This window comes from Phocoena sinus, chromosome 5 (genome assembly GCF_008692025.1).
Source record: "Phocoena sinus isolate mPhoSin1 chromosome 5, mPhoSin1.pri, whole genome shotgun sequence".
NCBI lineage: Eukaryota > Metazoa > Chordata > Mammalia > Artiodactyla > Phocoenidae > Phocoena > Phocoena sinus.
The window spans coordinates 27712095-27737871 of NC_045767.1; the positions used below are offsets into that span (position 1 = coordinate 27712095).

Below are 25777 nucleotides of genomic sequence, written 5' to 3' on the forward strand. Positions count from 1 at the left end.
TCCAGGGCTGCCCAATCCCATCCACAGCAAAACACAAAAATGACTCTCTTTATCAAGTAAATAGTCTTTTATCAAATTGATTTCACTTACTAATGAAATAAAGCAACAAAACTATAAATCTTTAGATGTGAACATGGAAGTGAGGTAGTGAGGATTAAAAGCACTTAGTGGAATGGTTTGAGTAATACTAAGTAGTATTCAGATTAAAAGGCACAAGTAGATTTCAGCCATAAAATATGATGAACTTGTCTTTCAATTAACCATTACTCAGAATTAAGCAAGAATTTTCTGCTTTATAATTGAGGAGTGTTGACCGAATTTTAAAAGTCCCTCAGCTTTGCTGAACAAGGCCAAGATTTTTTAATATGTTTCTCTTTATTCTTCAAACAGGAAAAATAGTATTCACTTGGACAACAGATGCCATCATGCTGAAGGCAACCACAGAAAACTAGTGTCTGAGGTTAGATGTTTCTGCCATGTCCCTCGGCTACTCCCAGCCAAGTAGCTTACACTCAGTGATGCTGGGTGCAACAAATCTGGGCAGGTGACTTGATCATCTTGGTCCCTCCTTAAAGGAGAATCTGATGATGTCACTTTTCTGCTTATGCTCTTTCAGGTACTGTACATAATATGAATAATTAATGCAGGGAAGGCAACTATATTGAATTATGTCTACCCTACCCTCCCGGAGCCCAGAGCATTCTTCAACCACTCTAGATTTGAATCTCTAGAGATTCAATCAATCTCCCAGGCACTCTAGTCCACGGAGCTTGTCTGAGTCTTGGAGTCCTTCTCAAGACTGCTCCAGGCAGCCAATTCCAATCAATCAGAGGTGGCCCATGAAATAAAACCTATTCACCTCCTGAATACCTTGCTAATGAGGAGAATGCTCTGACCAGATGACAGTCTGGGCAGCAGTGGCCTCACAGGTAAAGCAGAGTCAGAGAAGAAAGATGTGGACAGTGCCAGTCCAAGCAAGGGAAGTGATGCACTGGCCCTATGTCATCTGCATCCCTACCCTGCTAGCCACCTAATCCTTTGTATGCAGATGGTATCTTGAGATACTAGGCTGATGCCATTGGCAATTAAATTATATAATTATCTTCCTCTTCCTCTGGCCTCATGCTTATGTAAAAACCTTCTGTTGGGCTTCCCTGGTGGCGCAGTGGTTGAGAATCTGCCTGCTAATGCAGGGGACACAGGTTCGAGCCCTGGTCTGGGAAGATCCCACATGCCGTGGAGCAACTAGGCCCGTGAGCCACAACTACTGAGCCTGCACGTCTGGAGCCTGTGCTCCACAACAAGAGAGGCCGCGACAGTGAGAGGCCTGCGCACCGTGATGAAGAGTGGCCCCCGCTCGCCACAACTAGAGAAAGCCCTCGCACAGAAAGAAAGACCCGACACGGCCATAAATAAATAAATAAATTTTTTTAAAAAACCTTCTGTTAATATTTGGTTCCCATACAATTTCAGTTGCTTTTAAAGTTAGAACACCATAGTCATGTTAGCACTACTATTCAAATGCCTTGAAAATACAGTGGAATCCTGTTTTATACATCACTTTCTGCGAGCTCAGTTAATATGAATTCACCCCTGAGACTGCTCTATTCTTGATGTGCTGACAAACACAGTTTCTGAACCTACAAAGTAAGGATTCAATACAGAACCATGATGGATTCCCCAAGATCTGTGGCATCTTACAACACATCATAACAACCAAACAGCTGGAATTTATTGCTAATGCTACTTCTTTCTCACCAGACCCTCAACATCTAACACATGGAAGACAGGTCCCCTGTGAACTGAGCCCCTCCCTTTTTTTTTCTAATTTTACATCTTATGTGGTCCTCCAGTTAGTACCAACAGCAGGAGTGCCACCCATGGCAGTGCTGGTGGTGGAGGATAGGATGCATCAAATCTAAATTTATGAAGCAAAATCTAAAATAGGAGAATGAGAAACAACATTGGGAGCATCAAAAGCTTGTAGAACTGACCTGGATGTAATATGATATGGGAACTGGGTTTACATCCAAGAGAGCTATCCATAAAGAGACTTTTATTTATTTATTTTTTTGGCTGTACGCGGGCCTCTCACTGTTGTGGCCTGTCCTGTTGCGGAGCACAGGCTCCGGACGCGCAGGCTCAGCGGCCAGGGCTCACGGGCCCAGCCGCTCCGCGGCATGTGGGATCCTCCCAGACCGGGGCATGAACCCGTGTCCCCTGCATCGGCAGGCGGACTCTCAACCACTGCGCCACCAGGGAAGCCCCCATAAAGAGACTTTTATGAGTTCTGTTTTCTTGTGGCGTTTGGTGCTTTGGCAGAAAGATGGTAGCTGAAAGCAGTTGTGTGACTCTTGGGCCCTCTACTCAGACTTGTTTTGTACACAAGCCCTGAGGACTAGCTATCCTGAATCACTTGCTGTTCTGGAATCAGCATGTTCTACACACCCTTGTGCCTTTGCACATGCTCTTCCTTTTTTCTGCCCACTGTCCTTTACTCAAGCCTTCCCTCCTCTCTGCTCCCACAGCATTTTTGGAATTGGAATTTAAGTTGCCCCTGTATATTTCCTTTGTGATTGTAAGTTCCTTAAAAGCAGAGCCCTGTTTAAGTCATCTTAATTCCACTGAAGTGCTATAACAGTACTTTATATATAGTAAGGATGTATGTAATTTGATCATTGAATTACTCATTAAAATACATTGAATGGAAATCCTGATGCCATTATAATGGTTGAAGATGTTCTCACACATACTCATTTATTCACTTATCTGACAAACGCCTATTGAGGTTTTCGTTTTTTACCTTTTTAGTGTGTCAGACCTTGTGCTAGGAATGGAAGGTACGAAAGTGACTCAGTCTTGACCGTTAATGAGAGTACAGTCTTAGCAGAAAGTTGACGCGTTTACTCTCAGTCACATTACTTTCCAAACACACTCCAACCTATATTCTTCTTTGACAATTTTAACCTATCCTTTTAAGAAAAATCTCTTTGGAGACTAATTTTCCTCTCAAACTTCATATTCTTGGTAAAGATTTCTTCAAATCTAGTTTGGCATTTACCATTTATTTGTTTAACCTAATATGATTACTGAGCTCCCATCATGAGCTTCAAGGCACTGAGGATCCTGAGGTTAAGAAAACAGACAAGACTCCGGCTTCAAAAGAGCTTTCTCTAGAAAACACACAAGGAAGTAGAAAGAGAAATAATAACTAGAGAAGTAATCGAAATCTAATTTTTGTAACTCAGTTCTATTCACTAGAAGTCATAGACTTACTGTCTTGGGAAAATCAGAAAATACAGACCCCATATTTAGCCGCAAACTTTAGTCTAGATGTATTTTCTAGTAACTATTCAGAAGACTGCAGTCATCGGGGACTCAGCCCCAGAAGCACCAGTCATTACCATTAATATGAAGACTGTGTTGCATTATGCTTTCAAAAATAGTATTCACATCTTCAAATTCACATGTTCCTTCATGTATCCTCAACAGATCTCTCCTCCAACAGAAGAAACATTCTGTTCTTCCTAGACTATCATTTCAACCGTGATTTGGGGATTCGAATGTAAAAAAACAAAAAAAAAATCCCCCCAAAAACAAAAAAACAGGGGTTGGACTAGCTCTCTAAGGCCCCCAAAAGCTCTAAATTTTAGGAAACAGCAGGTGCTACTCCCTCCCAATCTGAATACACATGTGCTGGGGCCTTTCCCCCGTCAGGTTACAGAAATAAAAGTAAGCAGATATGGAATCAGATTGTAGATCACATTAGAAACCCTATGCAATCACATCTCATCTTACCCTATGTTAATTCTATCAATGACTGGATGTAATTAAAGTAACACAAATGGATATTTCATTATTATGTTTACATATGAAAGTTATCTATGTATTTAGATACATAGGTTGCAGTTTGATTTTGTGATTAAAGGCATGAGTTTTGAAATCAGACAGGTGTGGATTTGAAGCCTAGCTATGCCACAACTGATGTGACCCAAACAAGTCAATATCCATGCTAAGCCTTGGTTTCCACTTCTACAAAATGGGAATAAAATTCTACCTCAAAGTATGATGCGCCTGGGACTTCCCTGGTGGTCCAGTGGTTAAGACGCTGTGCTTCCCCTGCAGGGGGTGCAGGTTCTATCCCTGGTAGGGCAACTAAGATCCCGCATGCTGTGTAGTGTGGCCAAAAAAAAAAAAAAAAAAAAAAAAAAAAAGGTATGATGTGCCTGAGGTCCTTAGCATGAAGTAAACACTAAAGATGTCAGCTATTACTGCAATAAAACATTTCCATTGAAAAGAACATAAAACAAGCATCAGTGAAAGTTCCCTAATACAAGAAAACATAAATGCAGAAAAAATATCTTGAAGATGCTATTATATCTAAATTTTATAACAAACTGCACCATGTTTATAAGACTTGGATCTCTTTTCAAACTCCACACTACAACTTCTCTATGGTTTCCAAATAACGCTTTCAAGCTACTGAATAAAAATAGGTACATCTTAAGAGTTTTATGATACGTGTCTAAGAAATTTACAGACGAGGCCAACACAGATGAAGAGAATAAAGGATATAAAGAGTTTTTTTAAACATTTAGAGAATTCAAAGTGTTGAACTCAAGTACAGACTCCAAAATCTAACTGGGAAAATTCAAGAACATATCCTTTTCAAAAGGTATTATTAAAAAATTAATTCTGATCTAAAACAATGTTTTAGGAAAATAATTTAAAAGTACAAACTAAAACCTATTTTCAACATCAAAATATTCCATTTAAGGGGCTCATCTGGACTTGACAAAGTAGTCATGATACACTGGAAAGTCTTTCTCATTCTCTCATTCCCTGTATCTCTCCTTTCTTTCCTTTTTACCTTTTTTGTTTTTAAAATGGTAGAGATTGTATTCATTTTTTAAAACTTTTATTAAGAATTATTATATTGGGACTTCCCTGGTGGTGCAGTGGATAAGGCTACGCGTTCCCAATGCAGGGGGCCCGGGTTCGATCCCTGGTCAGGGAACTAGATCCCACATGCATTCCGCAACTAAGACCCGGCACAAACAGATAAATAAATAAATAAAATTTAACAAAAAAAAAAAAATTATTATATTGACCAAATATCTTATTCTCTCAGTATCTTAATTACCTTGGCTCAGAAAGTGGGAATGATAATAACTTTACCTATTCAACAGGGAAAGGAGTTACACTGGTCAAAAGCATTCACAATAAGCTTCATTTTGCTATAAAATTGTACTGCAAAAAAATACTGAAGTGCCGATGACATTTTATGTAAATATTTCATATTATATATTTATTATTCAGGCAATATTTAATATGGCACTATTTGAGTGTTCCCAGATAATGTGGATAGTTACAATGGGAAGAACTAGCAACAATAGATGTGAACAACTATGTAAAGTACTCTAACCACAAGCTAATATTAGTTCTACTGTTACATAGGTAACCTGGGCCAACATAACGCATCTTGTTCCAATCCTTTATTGACCTATTATATCAGAAAATTATAGATCTGGAAGAAACGTTAGAGACTTCAGTAAGTATTCAGTTCAGTACATTTTTTTCCCTAATATGTTTTCCTAGAGGTAGTCATTATCATGCTCCTGAAGGATACAGACCATATGGAATTTTAATGTAGATTTATAGTCAGTGAAACTGATGGACCCAAACCAAAACTCTACATATGTTATGGGGGGAAGGGGGGACTCTAATTGCTAATTACTTTTCCACTCACTAACAATGGCTAATGATGTATTTTGTAACTCCACCACATACAGTCTTCTCTATCACAGGGATGCTTTTGTGACTCCCCAGTTTCAGTCCTTTTGGAGTAACATTTACAAATAGAAATAACTTTATGTCAGTGCTACTCTCTTGACACCATCCTAACTCTACACTTCCTGCCAAGTTCTCAGCCTAATTATCTCAATAGAACTGCAACGTTTTCTAGTTGTCAGTGTCCCTATTTGACAACAAAAAAGTTCACCTCTTCCTCATCCATAATTTCAAATGATTCTCATAAAAATCATGTAAAATAAGCAGATCTATTTACTTTTTTAAATGGTCACACACTCAATAGCAAAGTTAGGACTAACAGTCTTTCCACTATGTTATTCTCTTTAAAATATATACATATTCCCTTAGAAAAATAAATATATATATATATGTGTGTGTATGTGTTAATACACTCTCATTGAAAAAAGATCCAAACAATACAGAATGTATTTATAAAAATCTCCTATGTCTACTCAGAGTCCTATTTACCAAAGGCAGCCACCATTAACAGTTTAGTGTCCTTCAGATATTTACTATGGCCAGGCACAGAAATAGATTCAATCATAGTATTCTATGCCTTTCTTTACTTTCTTTTTTCTTTTACTTTGGCCATGTTTCCACCTCAGAACATATAAATTTATTCATTTTATTTAAAAAACTCTATCCACCAGTCCCCTCTTAAAAGTGCATGTTCTCTTTAATGTTCCTATTTTAAGCACATTAAATATTATTTTGTAATGCCACAACTGTAACTAAAAAATTCTACAAAATGTGAAAATCAAGGATTTACATTTCAAAGTCCTCTCTACTGTTTGGTATGATTTAATTTTTTTGATAAAAATACTTAAAATATGTATACTGGAATTTAAAACACTTAGGTCCAATTACTTTAAATTGCTACAATAACTTGTTCTGAAAGATCGTCATCCACCTATCCCATATATTTTCATACAAACACATATAATATAAAACACATACTATAATATATGTTAATATTGATATATCAGAACATTTTCATATATGCCAATATTTTCTAGGAAATATTCTTTGGAGATAAACTCATCTCTACTCTTTTGTGGCTTGTTTTTCTGTAATGTAAATAATCTGAGTAGTAAACAGGGTTTGTTTCATACAGATACATAGTTAGAGAAATAATGGCATTGGTTTCATAACGATGAAACTACAGCAATAAGCAGCAAGGAAAAAAAGATAATGAAAGAGAATTTTTTTAGTTAAAAGGCAAAGAGCAAATAATAAACAAACATCTTCAAATTATAAACCATATGGCTTGGACTACTGTTAATTATGATAAATTATTTAGGGAGCACAAATGGATATTAAAAACTTTTTTGAAAAAGGCTAAATATAGGTTTTTCTTTCAACATTTTTCAAACGTTGCTTCTAAAATCTCTTAGCAGCTAATCATCTTCCAAATATTATCCTCTTTCTAAGGTGAAAAAAACAAAAGATAATTAGTTCCTCTGGAAGTCTCTGTGTTTGCCTGATTGTTCTGAGTAGAAATATGCACATTTGCAGATTTGCCAAGTTCAACCCATTTTGCTGGAGAATTCCCAGTGCACTGGATTTTTGCCAAAGAGCTAAGCTAGGTTGTTGAAAGTTCCTTTTTATCCATCTGCAAAATTTCACTCTCCCTCTGCTGGCGGCCATAGACACCCTTTTCAGATTAGGTTTAGATGTGCAATGAAACAAACATTTGTTCCCTTTAAGCTTTACAACAATGCACACTTCAGCATCCCCTTCTTACAAGTATTTTACTTTAGAGCAGCTCTCACTAACTGGCGTTCACCATTCCCTGTGGAGTTGAATAAAGCTTTTCTGTGATAGGCTCTTCCTATAAGATTTGCAACTCTTACCATTATTTGAAGAGTTCAGAAGCACTTCCAAAAGCTGTAAGCATTTTACAATGTTTTCTTTGCACCACTGAACAGCCCCAGCTGATGAAAGCAAAATGAAAAGGGCCAGATGCATGCTGAGAAGGGCATGATCTTTTCTGTGAGATCAGTATTTCCAGCTTCAGACCACTGATCAGGGTAAGGCCGTGCTTTTCTCATATGCTTTGCCTCTAAGCATGTGGACTCAGACATGGAAATTGCTGTGATTCATATGTTTGTGGAAAAAAAAAAAAAGGCTCTCTAACATGCCCAAGAAGAACATACTTACTCTACTGTTACTTTGTTTGCAAAATTTTAAACACTAAAGAATATGGTTGATAAAAATAATTAACACAAATTTTACTGTTGTGCCCCTGATTATGTGACCGATATAGTAGCTGTAATAAAGAATTACTAATGTTGCTTGAATTACAAATAATTTATACAAGTTGAACGGAGGGACTGTGGGAGAGGAAGGCAAATTTTGCTTTGAGAAAAGTAAGTAATCAATTAGCTCATTAGAGCTTTGTTCATTTTATCAGATAAAAACACGGTCTGTGTTGTACATAGACTGACCACAGAGTGAGGGATTAGTTCCCAAAAAACTTGTCATAGAGTGAACATGTTCCCCACCACCCCCAAATGCTCTTCTTTTCTTTCAGAAAAATCAGTAGTACTTTGGTTTACTGAGTTTTCATTTTCCCCCTCTTTCACAGTGAAGACAGAAAAATGGTTTTTATGCCTATTGTAAACAGCTTTAACCAAAAACAAAATATAACAAAACAGGAAATAAGATGAAATGAAAAAAGATTCTTATCTTCAGTCACAAGAACTGTATGTAAAATACAATTACAGTTACACAAGGGTAGTATATCTATTAAATTTAGCTGAGGAGAGACAGACCAGAAAGCTGCCCCTTTGATTTGATGGTTAGTTACACTTAAATGGGTTAATAGGAACAAATCTAATTCTATCATTATTCCCAATTATGTATGTTCTCCAGGAAAAAAAATATTCCAGAAGTTACAGAGCTTAAGAGTTTGAGTTTTCTAAATTAAAGCAAGTTATGTTATAATTATCGATCAGAACAGAGGGTCAATATTTCATCACTGTAGGAAAGTCTCAAATATTACATTTGATTTACACCAAAAGATAAGAAATTGACACCACTGAAGTATAAAAAAATGTGTTTGACATCACAAACAAAAGTACACGTATTATCAATGATCATGCCCATGCAGGGTATTCTATTCCCTAACATCTGAGAAGTTTATTAGTCTTTGCTATTTTCTCCCAGTAACCCTACACATTTTAAACAAGCCTTAAAAAACCTTTTCAAAACTCAAGATTGTAAACTTTATATCTGGCTCACGTGATGTCAAACTTAACCCTTTTAATTGTTCTTATTTCCTTTCATTACTTTCTTCTCCATAACTACAACAAGATTTCACAAACTAGGAGATACAGATCTTAGTGTGTGATTCAGGGATAAACACCTGAATAGAAGATGTCAGAACTGAGCTCCTTTTCCTTCCCCAGGAAATGAATCTTGGAATGAAAAGACAAAGCTCTCCCCATCAATGGCCAGACTCTCAAACGGGGACATCATGGGGAGTCCTCAGCCAGCTAGAGTTTTTCCCATCTGACCTCAGTGCTAAAGCTCTTGGTGGCATAAGCCCCAAGTGACCTGAGCCCCAAAGGGGCTAATCACCGTAGTATTTAGAGGAAGGATTGTCTGGAGGCAATGAGAAAGGCAGTAGATTTTAAGGATACAAACCGTCATTGGACTGTCAGAATCACTTCTTTCTCATGGAGCTATTGGAAGTACTTAACTTCCTGGGAAGCACTCTGATGTGGAGGACCAGCCCTCTTCTAGCTACGTCTCTAACAGTTTAGGACATTGCCTTCACTTCAGCTACTTCTAGTTCCAGCTGGCTGTTGAATCTGACTTCACTAGGCCACTTTGGTGATGAAATAAAATGATCCAGATCTCAGTTTTGACCCCACTACATTTGCTGGTGACTCACTGTGTGAGTTGGACAAATTGCTTAACCTCTAAGAGACTTCATTTCATCGAATATAAAATCAAGTCATAATATTTTCCTCATTCAGTTGCTATGACTGTTAAAAATAACTCAACCAAACAATTTGACATTGTATGTGGCACAAATCATATGTTCAATACTGTCCCATATTAGTTTGACTTTATAACTCTGTTAGCAAGTTACACATACTCCACTTTAGCTTTCTTTTGACCATTCCTTATATCTACTTTATCCGTGCTCTAGTTTTCAAAAAGGTACTATTATTTTCTTGAAAACATCCAATCCCATGTCTACGGATACTGTCAGTCATAGACAAAGTCATACCCTAACAGAAGAACAACATCTTCATAACTTATAACAACATACTTTCATGGCTACTCAAGACCAAGGCAGTTAAATCCTCCCTGCCATAGTCCTATGTCCATCCTCTGAGGACAATAAAGAACAGTTCTATTCCTGAACTTAGTAAAGGGGTCCCCGTTTACGAACTTTGGTCATCCTGACCTGCAGAATTAATTAAATTGAGTGCCTGGCTTTTCAAACCTCAGATTTGCAACATAAATAGCAGTAGTTTCTATGGAGTTGCTTTGTCCAAATTCTGTATCTATTATACTATCATTAAAATTAACAATATAAGATAATTATACACTTTGGGTCAAAGTAAACACTAACCTGCCTATTTTATTAGAGAGAGAAAAATTATCTTAAAGCCACAGCTAACTTATGTTAAGAACTTTATATTTTAATGAAATTCAGTAGAGTTGTGACCACCTAGAATTGTAATTTTCAAGCAATGTTTCACGGAGGGTCAATGGTGATGTCTCAGGGGACCTACCCGAAAGTGGGTGAAGAGGAGGGGAAAGAGATGACCTGAGTAAGTGGGCTCCAGGTCCCCCATGCCTACTGGAACCAGAATAGTTCTCTTTATATCTTTATTTACACCAGATTTTATTTTTCAGTGTGGTTTTGCAGCTAAAACAACATCTGAAAGTCCCTCAACTAGAGATCTCTTCAGTTTTATAAAAAGCCCTATACTCTCAAGTAAACAGTCTAAAATATCAAAATGGGAAACAGAAATTTAGAGTTTCTAGTTAAATAAGCATATTAACATTCTTATAATTCAAAGTCAACAAACTGAAGTCTTTCATCTTCGGGCCTGTTTAATACTTCCACAGTCTAACTAGACCATCCAAAGGACGCGCACCAGAGTAGGAAGAACATGCCAAACTAATGATGCCTGAGTAGCTTCGGAGAGCAGGCTCTCTTCAGTCATGGCAAACAAGATATAAGTTTTGAATTAAAAATAAAAGTCATCTTTTCTTCAAGGCCAAACAGTTTCTTAAATTTTGCCATAAAAATACTGTCATTAGGAGACACACACCAAAAATGAGTACCCGAGAAAAGAATACTCAATATCTTTCTTTTCCCTTTCATCCAAGCCAAATATGTCTGATTTCTGATTTTTAGAAAGAAATATTCATGCATATAGTACACTTATAAACACACATATGTTCATGCAAATTAAGGGAAAACACCACAATTAGATTAATGTCTTCAAATATGGCTCTATTTTAATTCTGTGGGAGAAGGTCATTCTATATTAGGTTTCAATAAATCCTTCAACCACCTAAGGCTTGTCATGGTCTACAATGGTTGACTGAGAATTGTAATCAGACTGGAAGCTTAAATCCACTGGCAAAATTCAGGGAATTGGATGACACAGTCATTAATTCCCAACCATTACAAATTCCCAGTCATTAATACCAACCTAGTCTAACACTGTACCCAGTGCAAATTTCCTTCTCCCATTCTCCACAAACACTACTTCGAACTCTTCACATTTCCTCAAATCCCTACTAAGTATTCTGACCACACCCTCTTCTTAGAGAAAATAGAAACCTTTGTTGATACTCCCCTAAACCACCTACCAAGTCTATAACCCTATCTGTGTCTGTACATATCCTACTGCCATTGCCTTAGTTATGTTGAGGCGGATTCCTCCCATCAGCTACAAGTAATCCCCCTTCCTGCACTGAGACTCCATCCCTTCCTTCCTTCTCAGAAACCCATGCCTTTAATCTCTCCCCTTCTCTGCAATGTTCCCATTAACACTTCAACATGTTCGAAACTCTGTCATCCCAACATCCCAGTCCAGCTACTGGATTCTCTCCACTTTTACTTACAGACAAAAATTTCACAAGAACTATCTTTTTTGCTAACTTTTTCTCCTAACCTCCTATTTATTCTTCAACCCACGCCAATATGGCATATGCCCCCACCATTCCAAGAAAACTTCCCTTGCCAAAGTCACTAAGGACCTTAATGTGGAAAAATTCAGTGGGTTTACTGAAGTCTTCATCTTCCTTGACCTGTCAGCAACATTTGACACTCCAGCTCAACTCACCATTCTCTCCTTTTCTTCAGGTATTGGAACCGGTCCTCTGTTCTTCATCATACTATAATCTCTACAAAAGTGGTCCCATTGGTTTCCACAGTCTTTGTTACCAACTGTGAGACAATGGTTTCCAAAACCTACCATAGATCTCTGCTCTGAGTTTCTAAGACTCATCTATCTATCCAACTGCCAACTTAGCATTCACACTTGGAAATCTCACTGATATCTCAAGTGAAGCAAATTGTATCATAATATATTCATATAATAATACAGGGTAATACCTGCCCTTCCTAAAAATAGCCCAAGCTAATTAGTGCTCTCTCATTATCAGTATTAATAAAGTTGCCTAATTCTCATTTGACATTCAAAAAATAGCCACAAAGTAGAGAAAATTCATGCTACTTAAATGGTCATCATTGGAAGAGTATAAACTTTTTGGTGTAAAGTTATTTCCTTAATGTTTTTTTTTTAACTTCTCTTCAAATTAAGCCTCTTCATAGCACCTGCCCTGAGTTCTTATAAGCCCCTTCAGCAAGATTAGAATTTTTTTAATTGCGGTTTTATACAGACAAGTTGAGTTCTTCTCTTTTACTATTCTCATATATCTTCTATTCATTGGAATGAATTTTTAATTTAGTATAAAGGGACAATACATGCTTCATTACATCTAAATGTCACTGGTCTTTTTCATAACTGTCAATGGTAGTGGAGCCACACAGCTCATCTAATAGCTCATAGTGCAATTGTCTCCTTCTCAACCAGATGTCATGGTTTCTATATTTTAAAGATTCCTTCTTGAAAATAAAGAAGTTCTTCTAGATAAGTTTCATAACTTCAAAAAGGAATCATATTTCCCCAAATCATGCATGTGACAGATATCCAAGATCTCTATATTCTATTATTTAAGTGTAATGTTTCCTTCTTCCCTCCCTCCCTTTTATTTAAATTTTTTTCATATAAACAGAATCTGGCAAATTCTCCACACTGATGCAATCCATTTGAATTATCCAAAATCAAATTGCCTTATTGACAAGCTTAGAGCAATCAATTTTATGAGCGATTCTGAAGATAATTTTTTGATCACAGGAAACGAACCATAAGCCCTTGGAGAAAACATACAGCTTTGATGCACAAATCTCGATGTGTTCACTTTGTTGCATCTAATTTCTTTCCCCCACCTCCCTCATTCCACCAATGAATATGTTGACAAAGTGATCAATTTATTTATCTTTCTATTCCCAAATAATACTTACAATAATTTCCTAGACTCAGAAAGAAAAGTCCTATCATACAGGTATTACATTTCTCATAATTAAAATATTATCAAAACTATAACATCTTTAAATCTGTTTACACAAAAAATTATTTTTACCAAAATAGAACTTATACATTCCAACCTCTGTGTCTTTTTATAGTGCTCCTTCTACAGTAATATTAAAATACCAAAAGTACCTTTTGCAACATGGTTGTCATTTGAAATATCAGTTCTTCATGTCCCTGTTCAGTTACTTACCTAAAAGAAAAAAAAAGAAAACATAAGTCTGAAATAATTTCAAATTATCTTTAAGAACAGCTTTTACATTTCTAATAAAAATAGGTTTGTCGTAGGCACTGATAAACTTGTTAATAAGAAAACTGTCACTGTATTATAAATGTGAAAGTGCAACCAAAAAAATGTAAATCTTTCAAGAGCTCAGAAGAGTAGGCAAAACAGAGTAGATGAAAAGATGGAAAAATCGCATGTATAAGAGGAACAGATTTAAGAAATTATGAAAATGTTCATCTAATCATAAGGAACTGTAAGCAACATTAGTAGATTTGAGATGGTCAAGATAATTGAGAACAAGATTAAATTCTGTGTTCATACTTCAGAATTATTTTTTATTGGTTCAAGTTTCGTATGACAAACATCATCTAGCCAACACACTTTGGTTGATGCTTTAGTCATAGTCTATAAAAGTTTACATAATCTACATTAAAACTTTTATTGTTAAAACATTACAAAAACAGTAAGATCATTTTAGGAACAACAAAAATCATTCTTATTCCACTATCTGAATTTAACAAATGTATTTATTCATGTTCTTTCTCTTTTAAATCTATGAATATGAATGTGTACTCATTTAAACAGGTGAACATACACCGAGCACGAATGTGAGTATGTTCTCCTTTAACCTGGCATATATAATACATTATAATTACAAAATATTGTATTCCTTTTTGACCTATTATTTATAATTATTTTTCTATGTGTCTGTCTACTGTTCATACATGTCATTTTAACATCTGCAAGTTTGTGCTGTTTCATAATTTACTTAGCCATTATCTTTTTAATGACATTTAAATTATTGTCAAATTTCTATAAATAATAATTCAAGTATATGTGTATACGTATCCTTTTATCTCTTTTCACTTCCACTTATCTTTAGTCCTAACTTTTGCTGATTTACAAGTGTCCCTACATCTGGTAGGATACATCCTTCCTCATTGTGGTTCCAGAATATACTTTTATATTCATGCCTATATCTTTTCCAATTGAAGCTTAGTATCAATTTGTTGAGAGTTTAATTCCTTAAAGTCCAACGAGGCTTACTAGGATTACATTCAGTCGATAAACAGACTTGATAAGAACTGACATCCTAACAACCATTTGTCATCTTATCTATCCCTTATTCAAATCTCCCTTTTCATCTCCTAAAAGAGTATTCAGTTTTCTTTGCATAATCCATGCATATCCTTTGCTAAACTAATTAAGAAGTACTTCAAAATTTTTCTTGCAGTTGTCAAAAGGAACTTCTTTCTAATTGTATTTTCTCTCTGATATACATTACTACTATTAATTCCTATACTTTTATTTTGTGTTTATTCTCCTTAGAACGTTTATAGCCTCTTAAAAGTTTCTGACATTTCTCTAATTACATCACAATTTTTAAAAACTATAAGGAAAATTCACAAAGTCTTCCTGAGTATTCCCTTTATAGAAGTTAAAATAATTAGACAGACTATGATATTCAGAACAATCTGTAGTTAATGACAGTGAGGACGATTAAGATGACTTAGCCTCATTTCAAAAGCAGGCTTTGATTTTAATGCGTCCGTCCATTTAGAAACTATGCTGCCTCATACATAATATTCGAACATTTTATACGTTTGCATGAGGAGCCTGTAAGTACCAACCTAAATAGTTTTCCTGAACAGATTTTCAGAGAAAACTTACTACACAATTATACCCTTTGACTTTTCTTAGGAAGCTATTATAAGTGTATTTGCATCTTATGGGAGGAAAGGCCAAAGGATGTGAACTGCAGTTTAACAGCAAGAGGCCTGGCTTTGGGATCATATTGGCCTGGCCTCAAGGCCTGACTCTACCACTGGTAACAACAGGCCCTGCACAAATGGCTTACTCTGAGCCTGAGTTCTCCTCCTGAAATGAAGTTACTTGGAGGCTTGGAGATAGTAGGTAGAATGTACCTGGCATAAATTTGGCACTCAAAAGTTGGTAGGTATCATCATTCATCGACAGAAGGCCATGTCTAGATCTCATCCTAAGCATTTTACATATGTTTATTCATTTAATTTCACAATAGCCATGTGAAACACTATGCACATTTAGTCCACGAGGAATGAGTTCAGAGTCTGTATTGCACAAATTTACGGTAATATTCAACACTGATCCAGGATTCTAACCATTGTTTCTCTGATCCTAAGTCAATGTCCTCTCCACTATGACATCCTATCTTCCGTTTTCATTACTTTTCCCTACTAAGATCTGGGATTTCATAATATTCTACAGATTTCCTTTTAATTTGAAATGATTGGAAAAGAGCCTTTTCTAATTTATTTTAAAATCCAGTGAATATCGCCTATAATCTTGAAACCGTCATTAAAAACCATTTATCATCTATCTGACTCAAAATAACCTTTTCCAACATTATCACTACTTCCCTTTTCTCATCCTACAAGACCAAATTCCTTGATTTTCCCCTTTACATACATACAAACTTTTATCTAATTTTCCTGTTTCCATACTTTACCTCAAGGTAATTCGTTTTTTAAAAAATTTATTACAAAAGAAATAACTGCTCATGCTGGTTATTTTCTAGGCACCCCTGAGCTCCCATGTGTTCATTTTTCTTCTCTGCCCTGTTCTCATTCTGTGAGGTTGACCCCTACCCTGTGTCACACAAACTCTCTTGCCCACTGGCATCCATTTGTGTTTGCTCAGTTGAATGCACCAGCAACAGATCCCAAAATAGAATCGGAAAGAGATTAACGTATGTATTCTTCATGTTCTCTCCCTGCTTTGACATCCAGGCAGTAGCTGCATTCCTCTAGCACCATAGCTTCCATCAGACGTTCCCTCCTCTACATTCTAGTAAACACAGCTTCCTCCACCTCTTTCAGATCTAGCCTAAGAGTGATGGTGGTTGCCCCATGGTCCCTCACCACCCTTTGATGGTTCCCTTAAACTGACTCACTTCTCTTTAAACTACCTCTTTATTAAAGTCTCTTCAAGAATCCTGGCTGAATGTTTCATCTATTCCTTCTCATTTAAAAAAAAAAAAAGTGAAAGAATATAAAGTACAAAGAAGAATATTCTATATATAAAGCATATAAAAGTAAAGAGAAAGGTGTTCTTGGAATAACCAGGCTTAACAAGAAACACACTACTTCCAGAATCACTTTATATACATACATATAGTTACTGTCTTAAATATTATATAGTATTGTTATTATATAACATTGATTTTTTTGCCCTCATAGTCCTTAACTATACCAAAATATAAACTCACCTCATCTGTTTAAATTTTCTTAGCATTCCATAAAATATGCATATACCATATACCTATTTAATCAAAGAAAGACATGCTTTCTATTACACAATATCCAAAATCAGTCTAAAATTTTCTTAGTTTTAATTTATATCTTCAAGGGCTATATTCATAATTCTTACATGAAAGAAACTTGAGGGATGATGTCTACTTTCAGAGTCAGTCTCAAATTCATACAAAAGCATTGGTTGAAATTGCTGTTCAAGGAATGTTAAGCTGGACAGGCATCTCTTGTCCCAGTTAAATTGCAATGAAAAAAACTAAGAGATGAGAAGTGCCTGTGTCCTATTTTTTCTTCTTCCTTCTATAACTACCATTTATTAAACACAATATGTCTGTTTATATTATCTATTTATTCTTCATGACATATAAGACAGGAATTACTAAATCCCCTTCACAGATGAAAAAGGTTAAGTAATGTGCCTAGGCTCTAAGTGCTGAAGCCTGGAACTGTCCATCTCCAAAGTCATCTTTTTCTTCTTTTAGTCTTCTTTTTCATTATATCTTGCTGCCTCCTTTAAAAGATTTGATTTATTTACATTTTACTTGATATCAGGAGATTACCAACTTTTTCATGCCAAAGTCTTGTTATATTATATTATATCAGGTTTTGCTAAATGCTCATCATATTTTATCACAATATATCATATTTTCATAAGATGTGATTTGGCCTATGATATCATTAGGCCATTAAAATATTATAAAACAAAAACAAAAAAATATTGTAAAACAAATATTGTAATGTTTCCATTTTATTTTCTCTTACTCTTCAAGGCATAGTAGAACTCTAACAGTCTTTAACTGACAGTCAAGTTATAAATAGTTATGAAAATATGAAGGACCCAAGTACTAAAGAGTTAGTGATGTCCCAGTGGCTTGGAGCCCCTAGACCAGTGTCCCTGGACCAGTTACAACAGACCAATCACTAAGGGTGCTTTTATTTTTTAAATCACAGTCTTGAGCCTCACTCCAGTATAATTTTTTGACTTTACACTTTTTACAACTTCTGCATATTCAAGTTTGAGAGAACAAGACAAGAATCATTGCTTTATTTCAGAGATCCCAAGACCAGCAGTATATCAGCATCACCTAGAAACCTATTAGAGATGCAAAATCTTGGACCCTACGCCAGACCTTTTGAATTAGAAATTCAGGAAATGGGCCCAATAATACGCGTTTTAGCAAGCCTTCCAAGTGATTCTGATACAAGTGAAAGTTTGAAGACCACTGCCCTATGTGAAGCAATTTCCTGGCTCCTGTGTCCTATTTGCATTCTCTTATTATGGGACTATTCTAGAGCCACTATGGAGCCAAGGCATTGTCACTCTTCACTTTCCCAGGAGGCTCTTTGAAGTCCCAAAAAGAGACCTCTCTGGTACACACATTATCAAATGCTTACCATTTCTCTTTCCCTGCCCTTATCTATTTGACCTACCCTATGTCTAGATTAAAAGATTAAAGTTTCAACAGATGCAGTGTCCACACTCACATAATCTTATTAGGAGTTACCAAAATCAGAAAGGTATTCAGACACTTACATCAGAATTGTCATTTCAAATTCCTTCAGAATCACATATGTAACCATAGAGATCACATAGTTTGCATAATACCATTTAGAAAAAGTCTTCCTCTAGTCCACTTTTTCTCTGGTGAACAATCCTCTCTGTGCCTTAGCACCAATTTAGAAAGTACAACATTTAAGCATTCATAAGGTGTTTCCATGGAAAAGGCCAATCAAATTGAAAGAAGAAAAACATCGCCTCCAGGTGTCAAAAGAATAAAGCAAGTTCACAAATACCTTGTCCAATTAAAGTTCAAGGCAAATAGGCAATAACATCTCAGAACAGTAATTATGGATGGAGTTGCCTTCCAGCTCTCATATTCGTGAATGCACTCACAGGGACGTCATTCAACATCTCACGCAACAATGCGTAACACAATAGGAAAATCAGTGTTGTACACCACACGCTGAGCAAAGTGTTTCATCTGACACTTAGAACTGGTTGCACTCAACTACTTTTAATTTTAGTCCCAATATCAAGAGATTGCCACTGACACAGAGCTACTACATGAAGTCCTTGCATCCAGCTCCCATCAGGCTGTTCTGTCGAGCCTTTGAATACTTTGAGCTCCACTGACAGAACACACATTATTTCCTTTTGAAACTGAAAACCAGGGCCTGGGCATTTGCATACGCATTTATTCTTCTCCAAGAGAATTGAGAGCAATTTACGTGATCTCCTCTTCACTGTGAGCCTGTAACTCTCCTCTCTTAATGAGGCAGTGTCTTGTGCTTAGCTTGGTTTAAAATGCACTTTTTTGGCCTCCTTCAGATCCACAATTCAACTGGATTCTCCTGGCCTCTGACTGTGAATAGCTTCCTGTGGTGAAATATAACACACCTCTGATTTTTCTTCCTTCAAGGCAGAGTGTTTTGCTTTGAGGTTGGCAAGGAAACAACTCGGAAAACCATTTGCAACAAATAAAATATTAACAAGACAGAATCTCTCAGCATCTGTTTCTCAACATCACTCTTTCCTGCCTAAACTTAATAGAAAACCCCATATAAAGACAAAGACTCACTAATTTAATCATTTGGCCTAATTTTAACTCCTTATATAGGAATAATAGCTACAGTTGCTTTCCCTTCATGTTCTAGTCATTTTTCACAGTGTATGTTTCTGTTCATACCTTATAGCTGTCCAGTCAAAACTGACTACTAAAAACAATATCTGGACAAGTGGATCAATATTTAGATGACTATGCAGGAACCCCAGGGGCTAAAAGTGGTAGGTCAGAAACCTAAAAAAAATGACTGCCCACAAAATGACACGCAGTATCAACAGTGTACAAGGAATTATTTAAAGGCCTTTCAGTCAAGTTGGAAATGATGTAATTAAACAAAATAAAATAATTAATAATAAACTATCACTTATAGAATGCTTCCAAGTACCAAAAATTGCACTGACTACTTTACACACATTACCTCAATTAATATTCAAAAGAGCCTCATGGGACTTCTCTGGTGGCACACTGGATAAGGCCTCCATGCTTCCAGTGCTGGGGGCCTGGGTTCAATTCCTGGTCAGGGAACTAGATCCCACATGCATGCCACAACTGGGAGTTCACATGCCGCAACTAAGGAGCTGTCGAGCCACAACTAAGGAGCCCACAAGCCACAACAAAGGAACCTGTCTGCCCCAACTAAGACTCAGTGCAACCAAATAAATAAATATTAAAAAAAGAAAGAACAGCCCCATGAAAATCATCCTGTATTTATATTCTAAGACAAGGAGAGTGAGATTCTGTGAAATAAAGGGACTTGCCGCAAGACCCTATTACTAATAAGTGATTGGACTGAAAATCAGATCCAGGGCTTTCTGGTTTATAAAGTCTAGGTCTTAGCCACAGCTGGTTGTATAAATGAAGGCAAGGGGCTTCCCTGGTGGCGCGGTGGTTGAGAGTCCGCCTGCCAATGCAGGGGACGCAGGTTCGTGCCCTGGTCGGGGAAGATCCCACATGCCGCGGAGCGGCTGGGCCCATGAGCCATGGCCGCTGAGCCTGCGCGTCCGGAGCCTGTGCTCCGCAACGGGAAAGGCCACAACAGTGAGAGGCCCACGTACAGCAAAAAAAAAAAAAAAAAAAAAAAATGAAGGCAAGGTAAACTAAGTGGCACATTGGTAGACTGGGCATTAAATGGCTTGGTGGTGTGTAATCTTAACTGAGGTGATGAAACTTGTGCTGAGCTTTGAAATAGTTAAGAAGAGAGAATACAGAGCTTCCCTGTTGGTACAGTGATTAAGAATCCACCTGCCAATGTAGGGGACACGGGTTCCAGCCCTGGTCTGGGAAGATCTCACATGCTGTGGAGCAACTAAGCCCGTGTGCCACAACTATTGAGCCTGTGCTCTAGAGCCTGCGAGTCACAGCTACTGACCCATGTGCCACAACTACTGAGCCCGCGCGCCTAGAGCCCATGCTCCACAACAAGAGAAGCCACCGCAATGAGAAGTCTGCGCACCGCAACAAAGAGTAGCCCCCGCTCAACGCAAATAGAGAAAGCCTGCGCGCAGCAATGAAGACCCAATGCAGCCATGAAGACCCAATGCAGCCAAAAAGAAATAAAAATAAATAAATAAATTGAAAAAAAAGAGAGAATAGGAAAAGAAATTGGAGGGAAGGGAAGAGAATGACCCAAAGAAGAATGTAAGATGCATTACTATTGGCTTAATGTAAAGATACAGAGCAGATACTCAAGGTAAGCTCAAAAGACCAGTCTGGCTGCAGAAGAGTTAACGAAACACAAAGATAAAATTGAAAACATAAGTTAAGGTCAGACTTCAAGGTCTTAAGTGCCAAGCTAGGCAGTTTGACCTTTATTGACAGAATATGAGTCATACTTTAGGTTTTTCGGTAAGGAAATGACATGATCAAAACGGAGTTTTAAGAAGATTCATCTAGTGAGTAGGCAGGCAGCTTGGATGGGAGTTAGAGAGAAATAATTGCAATGGAAATAATGCTCTAATAAGGACCTGACGACTGCGAAACACTTCAAGTCTTAATAATATCTTAGCTCCTAAATGCCAAATCTGCATCAGTTAAATCTTCTGGACTTACGGTTGAACTTCCTTTCCTCCCTTCCAGGTCAAATCTAGTGCTATCACCTGCAGAGGCTCCAGCCACCCGAATGCAATCTCCATGAAGTAGGGATTGCTGATACTGTTTTAACTGTTGAAACTCTGTGCCTAGAACAGTGCCTAACACTGAGTAGGCATTCAGTAAGTACTTATTGAATGAATGAACACATACATGAACCAAAATGCTCGATCATGAAAATGGCTAATTCTAGGCCTAATGTTATTAAATGTTTAAGTAGAACAGAGAAAAATTGAAGCAGAAATAAACTTTTTATGCAGACCATCATTTATCCATCTTTGACATAAATCACACTCCCCTATAAGTGAAGTTATTAAACAAGGCCTCACCTTAACCGAATGCAGTGTACGGGTCTTGTTTGGGTTCTGATTTGAACAAATCAACTTTAAAAAAAAAAAAAAAAAAAACAGGTTTGAGACAACCAGGAAAATATGAAAATTAGATATTTGGTATTAAGTTATATGAATGAGGTATGATAATGGCATGGTGGGAAAAAACGGAACTTACCAGGTAGAGGCATAATGAAATATTTACAAGTAAAATGAGATAGTGGGGCTTCCCTGGTGGTGCAGTGGTTAAGAATCCGTCTGCCAATGCAGGGGACGCGGGTTCAAGCCCTGGTCCAGGAAGATCTCACATATCGTGGAGTGACTAAGCCCATGTGCCACAACTACTGAGCCTGCACTCTGGAGCCTGAAAGCTACAACTACTGAAGCCCGCATGCCTAGAGCCTGTGCTCAGCAACAAGAGAAGCCACCGCAATGAGAAGCCCGCACACTGCAACGAAGAGTAGCCCCCGCTCGCTGCAACTAGAGAAAGCCCGCGCACAGTAACAAAGATCCAACGCAGCCAAAAATCAATAAATTTTTTTTTTTTAATGACACAATGTTTGGTGTTCTCTTTCAAATACTCCAGCCAAATGAAACCAAAAAAATGTAGGATGGGAGATAAGGTGAAACAAAATTAGCAAAACGGTGCTGATTTTTTAAGCTGATTGGATACATGGAGATTCATTATAGTATTCTCCTTACTTTGGTTCATGTTTGAAAATATTAAAAAAAAAATGTTAATCAAAGATTTTTTTAAGAGACTCATGAAGGGTGGGCAATAAAACAAAAACAGATGCCAGTATTTTAGTCTATGCATGAAGATGTCCACCAGATATCCTCCAAATATACTCATTCGTTCACTCATTCATTCAGCACATGGTTACTGTACTGGGGGTTATTCAAGGTGAATGAGACACTGTCCCTGCCCTCAGAGATCTCATCATCATGTAGGGCAGGCAGGATGAAAAACTAGTGATGGCAATCCAGAGTCATTGTGATGTGCAGATATGAACAAGTTACAGTGGAGGCATAAAGGACATAATTAAATTTAATATTGAGAAGGCAAGCTCTGGCTGCAGGGCACTTAATAGATTGAAGAAAAGCAGAGAAAATGTGGGTGAGAACTGAAGCAGTAGCACTAAAGAAGGGATGGATCCAAGAAATTTTAAGAAAGTAGTAGGGGCTTCCCTGGTGGCGCAGTGGTTGAGAGTCCGCCTGCCGATGCAAGGGACACGGGTTCGTGCCCCGGTCCGGGAAGATCCCACATGCCACGGGGCGGCTGGGCCCGTGAGCTATGGCCGCTGAGGCTGCGCATCTGGAGCCTGTGCTCTGCAATGGGAAAGGCCACAACAGTGAGAGGCCCGCGTACCACAAAAAAAAAAAAGAAAGTAGTATAATTCTCACATTACTTATAATTTACTTTTAATATTAATAAAATAGCTACCTCTATTACGTGACTACTTTGTACCCAATTCTGTAAAGAAAATTATGTTTTTGATCCTGTCATCTGTGCTAATGGCTAAGAAAATGGTGTTGGTATATGTGGACCAGAGGAGGAAAAATGCAATTGTACAATACGTGTATGCACAAAGCAGTAATAATGTAAATACTCATTGACAAAAGGAGAAAAAAGTTTATGGAGAAATATATAAATAACTAGTATAAAAATCATTTTGGACAACACTAAAAATTATGTAAATACACATTAATCTATACAATGGGTTTTATTTAAAGGGAACTCCTTTTGCTAAACTCACATATGTGGTATTTAGAATTCAAATGCTACAAAGTATATCTAATTATAAGGTCACACCTGTATTCTGTTAAGGAAGTTATTTTCCTAACTTTCACTAATATTAACATATGTGACAGGATATTTAAGTAACTACATACCTGAATTATTCTTCATAATACTTCTTTCACTCAATTTTAAATAAGAATAACAAGCCTGAGCCCACAGGAAAAGCTTCACAACCCCATCAACCTGCATAGAGTCAGGCTAGAAAGATGCAGACGAGGGTTAGGAAATGCCTTTTCCTTCCTTCCCTGAGCAAGGTGTTCCAAAATGCTGAGAGTACCCCTGGATGGTAACTTCTTTAAACGGCTCTCAGACCAGAATGAAATATTTGAGTCGACAGTCATGATCAACAGGGCAGTGATTCCTTCCTGGGGCTGACACTTCCCAGAGAAAAAGATCATCTTCTGTTTCCTCCTTTTTATAGGGCTCACGGGCCCAGCCGCTCCGCGGCATGTGGGATGTTCCCGGACAGGGCCACCGTGTCCCCTGCATCGGCAGGCGGACGCTCAACCACTGCGCCACCAGGGAAGGCCCTGTTTCCTTTCTTTTTATCTCCTGGTGTGTCAACTACACACACACAAAATTTATCTCTCTTGGTGAGTGGTCTCGGTAAATGACTATTCCATTTGTTTCCATTATGCTGAAGGCCCTTTCCTCATGCTATTTTCCAAATTAATTTCCAAATCTAGAACTCTTATTTGAAGAAATAGTCAACACAGCTTTAAAACTAGTTGGCTTCCTTGGAGAAATCTGACAAACACTATTTCAGTCAGGCAACCAAGATTCACATCAACAGTGATAAATCATATTGAAGGTATTACCTTTGATCAGATGTGATGAGAACAGCACTTTATTCTGTGATTTTCCTCTCAAAAACATATAACCCAATCTAATCATGAGAAAACCATCAGACAAATTTCAGTAGAGGGGTATCCTCCAGTATACCTAATCGATACGCCTCAAAACTATCAAGGTCATCAAGAACAATGAAAGTCTAAGAACTGTCACAGCCAAGAGGAGCCTTAGGAGGCATGACAATATGTAATGTGGTATCCTGGATGGGATCTAGGAGCAGAAAAGGAGCATTAGGTTAAACTAAGGAGATCTAAATAAACTGGACTTTAACTAACAATAATATAACTAATAACTATAATTCGTAATAATTTCTTATTAATTGTAACGAATGCACCACACTGTTGTAAGATGTTAACAATAGGTGAAATGGGGGGTGGGGGATGGGTAATACAGGAATTCCCTGTACTATCAGCTCAATTTTTCTGTACACATAAAACTACTCTAAAAAATAAAGTCTGGGGCTTCCCTGGTGGCGCAGTGGTTGAGAGTCTGCCTGCCGATGCAGGGGACACGAGTTCGTGCCCCGGTCCGGGAGGATCCCACATGCCGAGGAGCGGCTGGGCCCGTGAGCCATGGCCGCTGAGTCTGCACGACCAGAGCCTGTGCTCCGCAACGGGAGAGGCCACAACAGTGAGAGGCCTGCGTACCGCAAAATAAATAAATAAATAGATAGATAGATAGATAGATATCTAGATAGATAGATAAAAGTCTGGGACTTCCCTGGTAGCGCAGTGGTTAAGAATCCGCCTGCCAATGCAGGGGACACGGGTTCGAGCCCTGGTTCAGGAATATCCCACATGCCCCGGAGCAACTAAGCCCGTGCACCACAACTACTGAGCCTGCCCTCTAGAGCCCACGTGCCACAACTACCGAAGCCCGCGCACCTAGAGCCCGTGCTCTGCAAGAAGAGAAGCCACGACAGACAATGAGAAGCCCGCGCACCGCAAAGAAGAGTAGCCCCCGCTGGCGACAACTAGAGAAAGCCCGCGTGCAGCAACGAAGACCCAATACAGCCAAGAATAAAAAACAAACTCATTAATTAATTAAAAAAATAAATTCTGTTATTTTTTTTTTTGTGTGTGTTATTTTTTTAAAAGGTTCGCTTCTCCCTTGAAGAAATAAATCAAAATATAATTTTACCTTTTAAATTTATATTTCATTTTATAAATTAATACCAGACTAGAT

At 37.6% G+C, this 25777-nt stretch overlaps 1 protein-coding gene across 1 annotated transcript in view; it reads right to left on the reverse strand.

Moving 5' to 3' along the window:
- Window positions 1–25777, reverse strand: part of ANK2 (ankyrin 2) — a 574287-nt gene that overhangs the window by 476553 nt on the left and 71957 nt on the right. The window contains exon 2 of the mRNA XM_032631821.1: window positions 13575–13635. Coding sequence (XP_032487712.1) covers window positions 13575–13595 — 21 coding nt within the window. The 5' untranslated portion in view covers window positions 13596–13635. The remainder of the gene's footprint in view (window positions 1–13574; window positions 13636–25777) is intronic.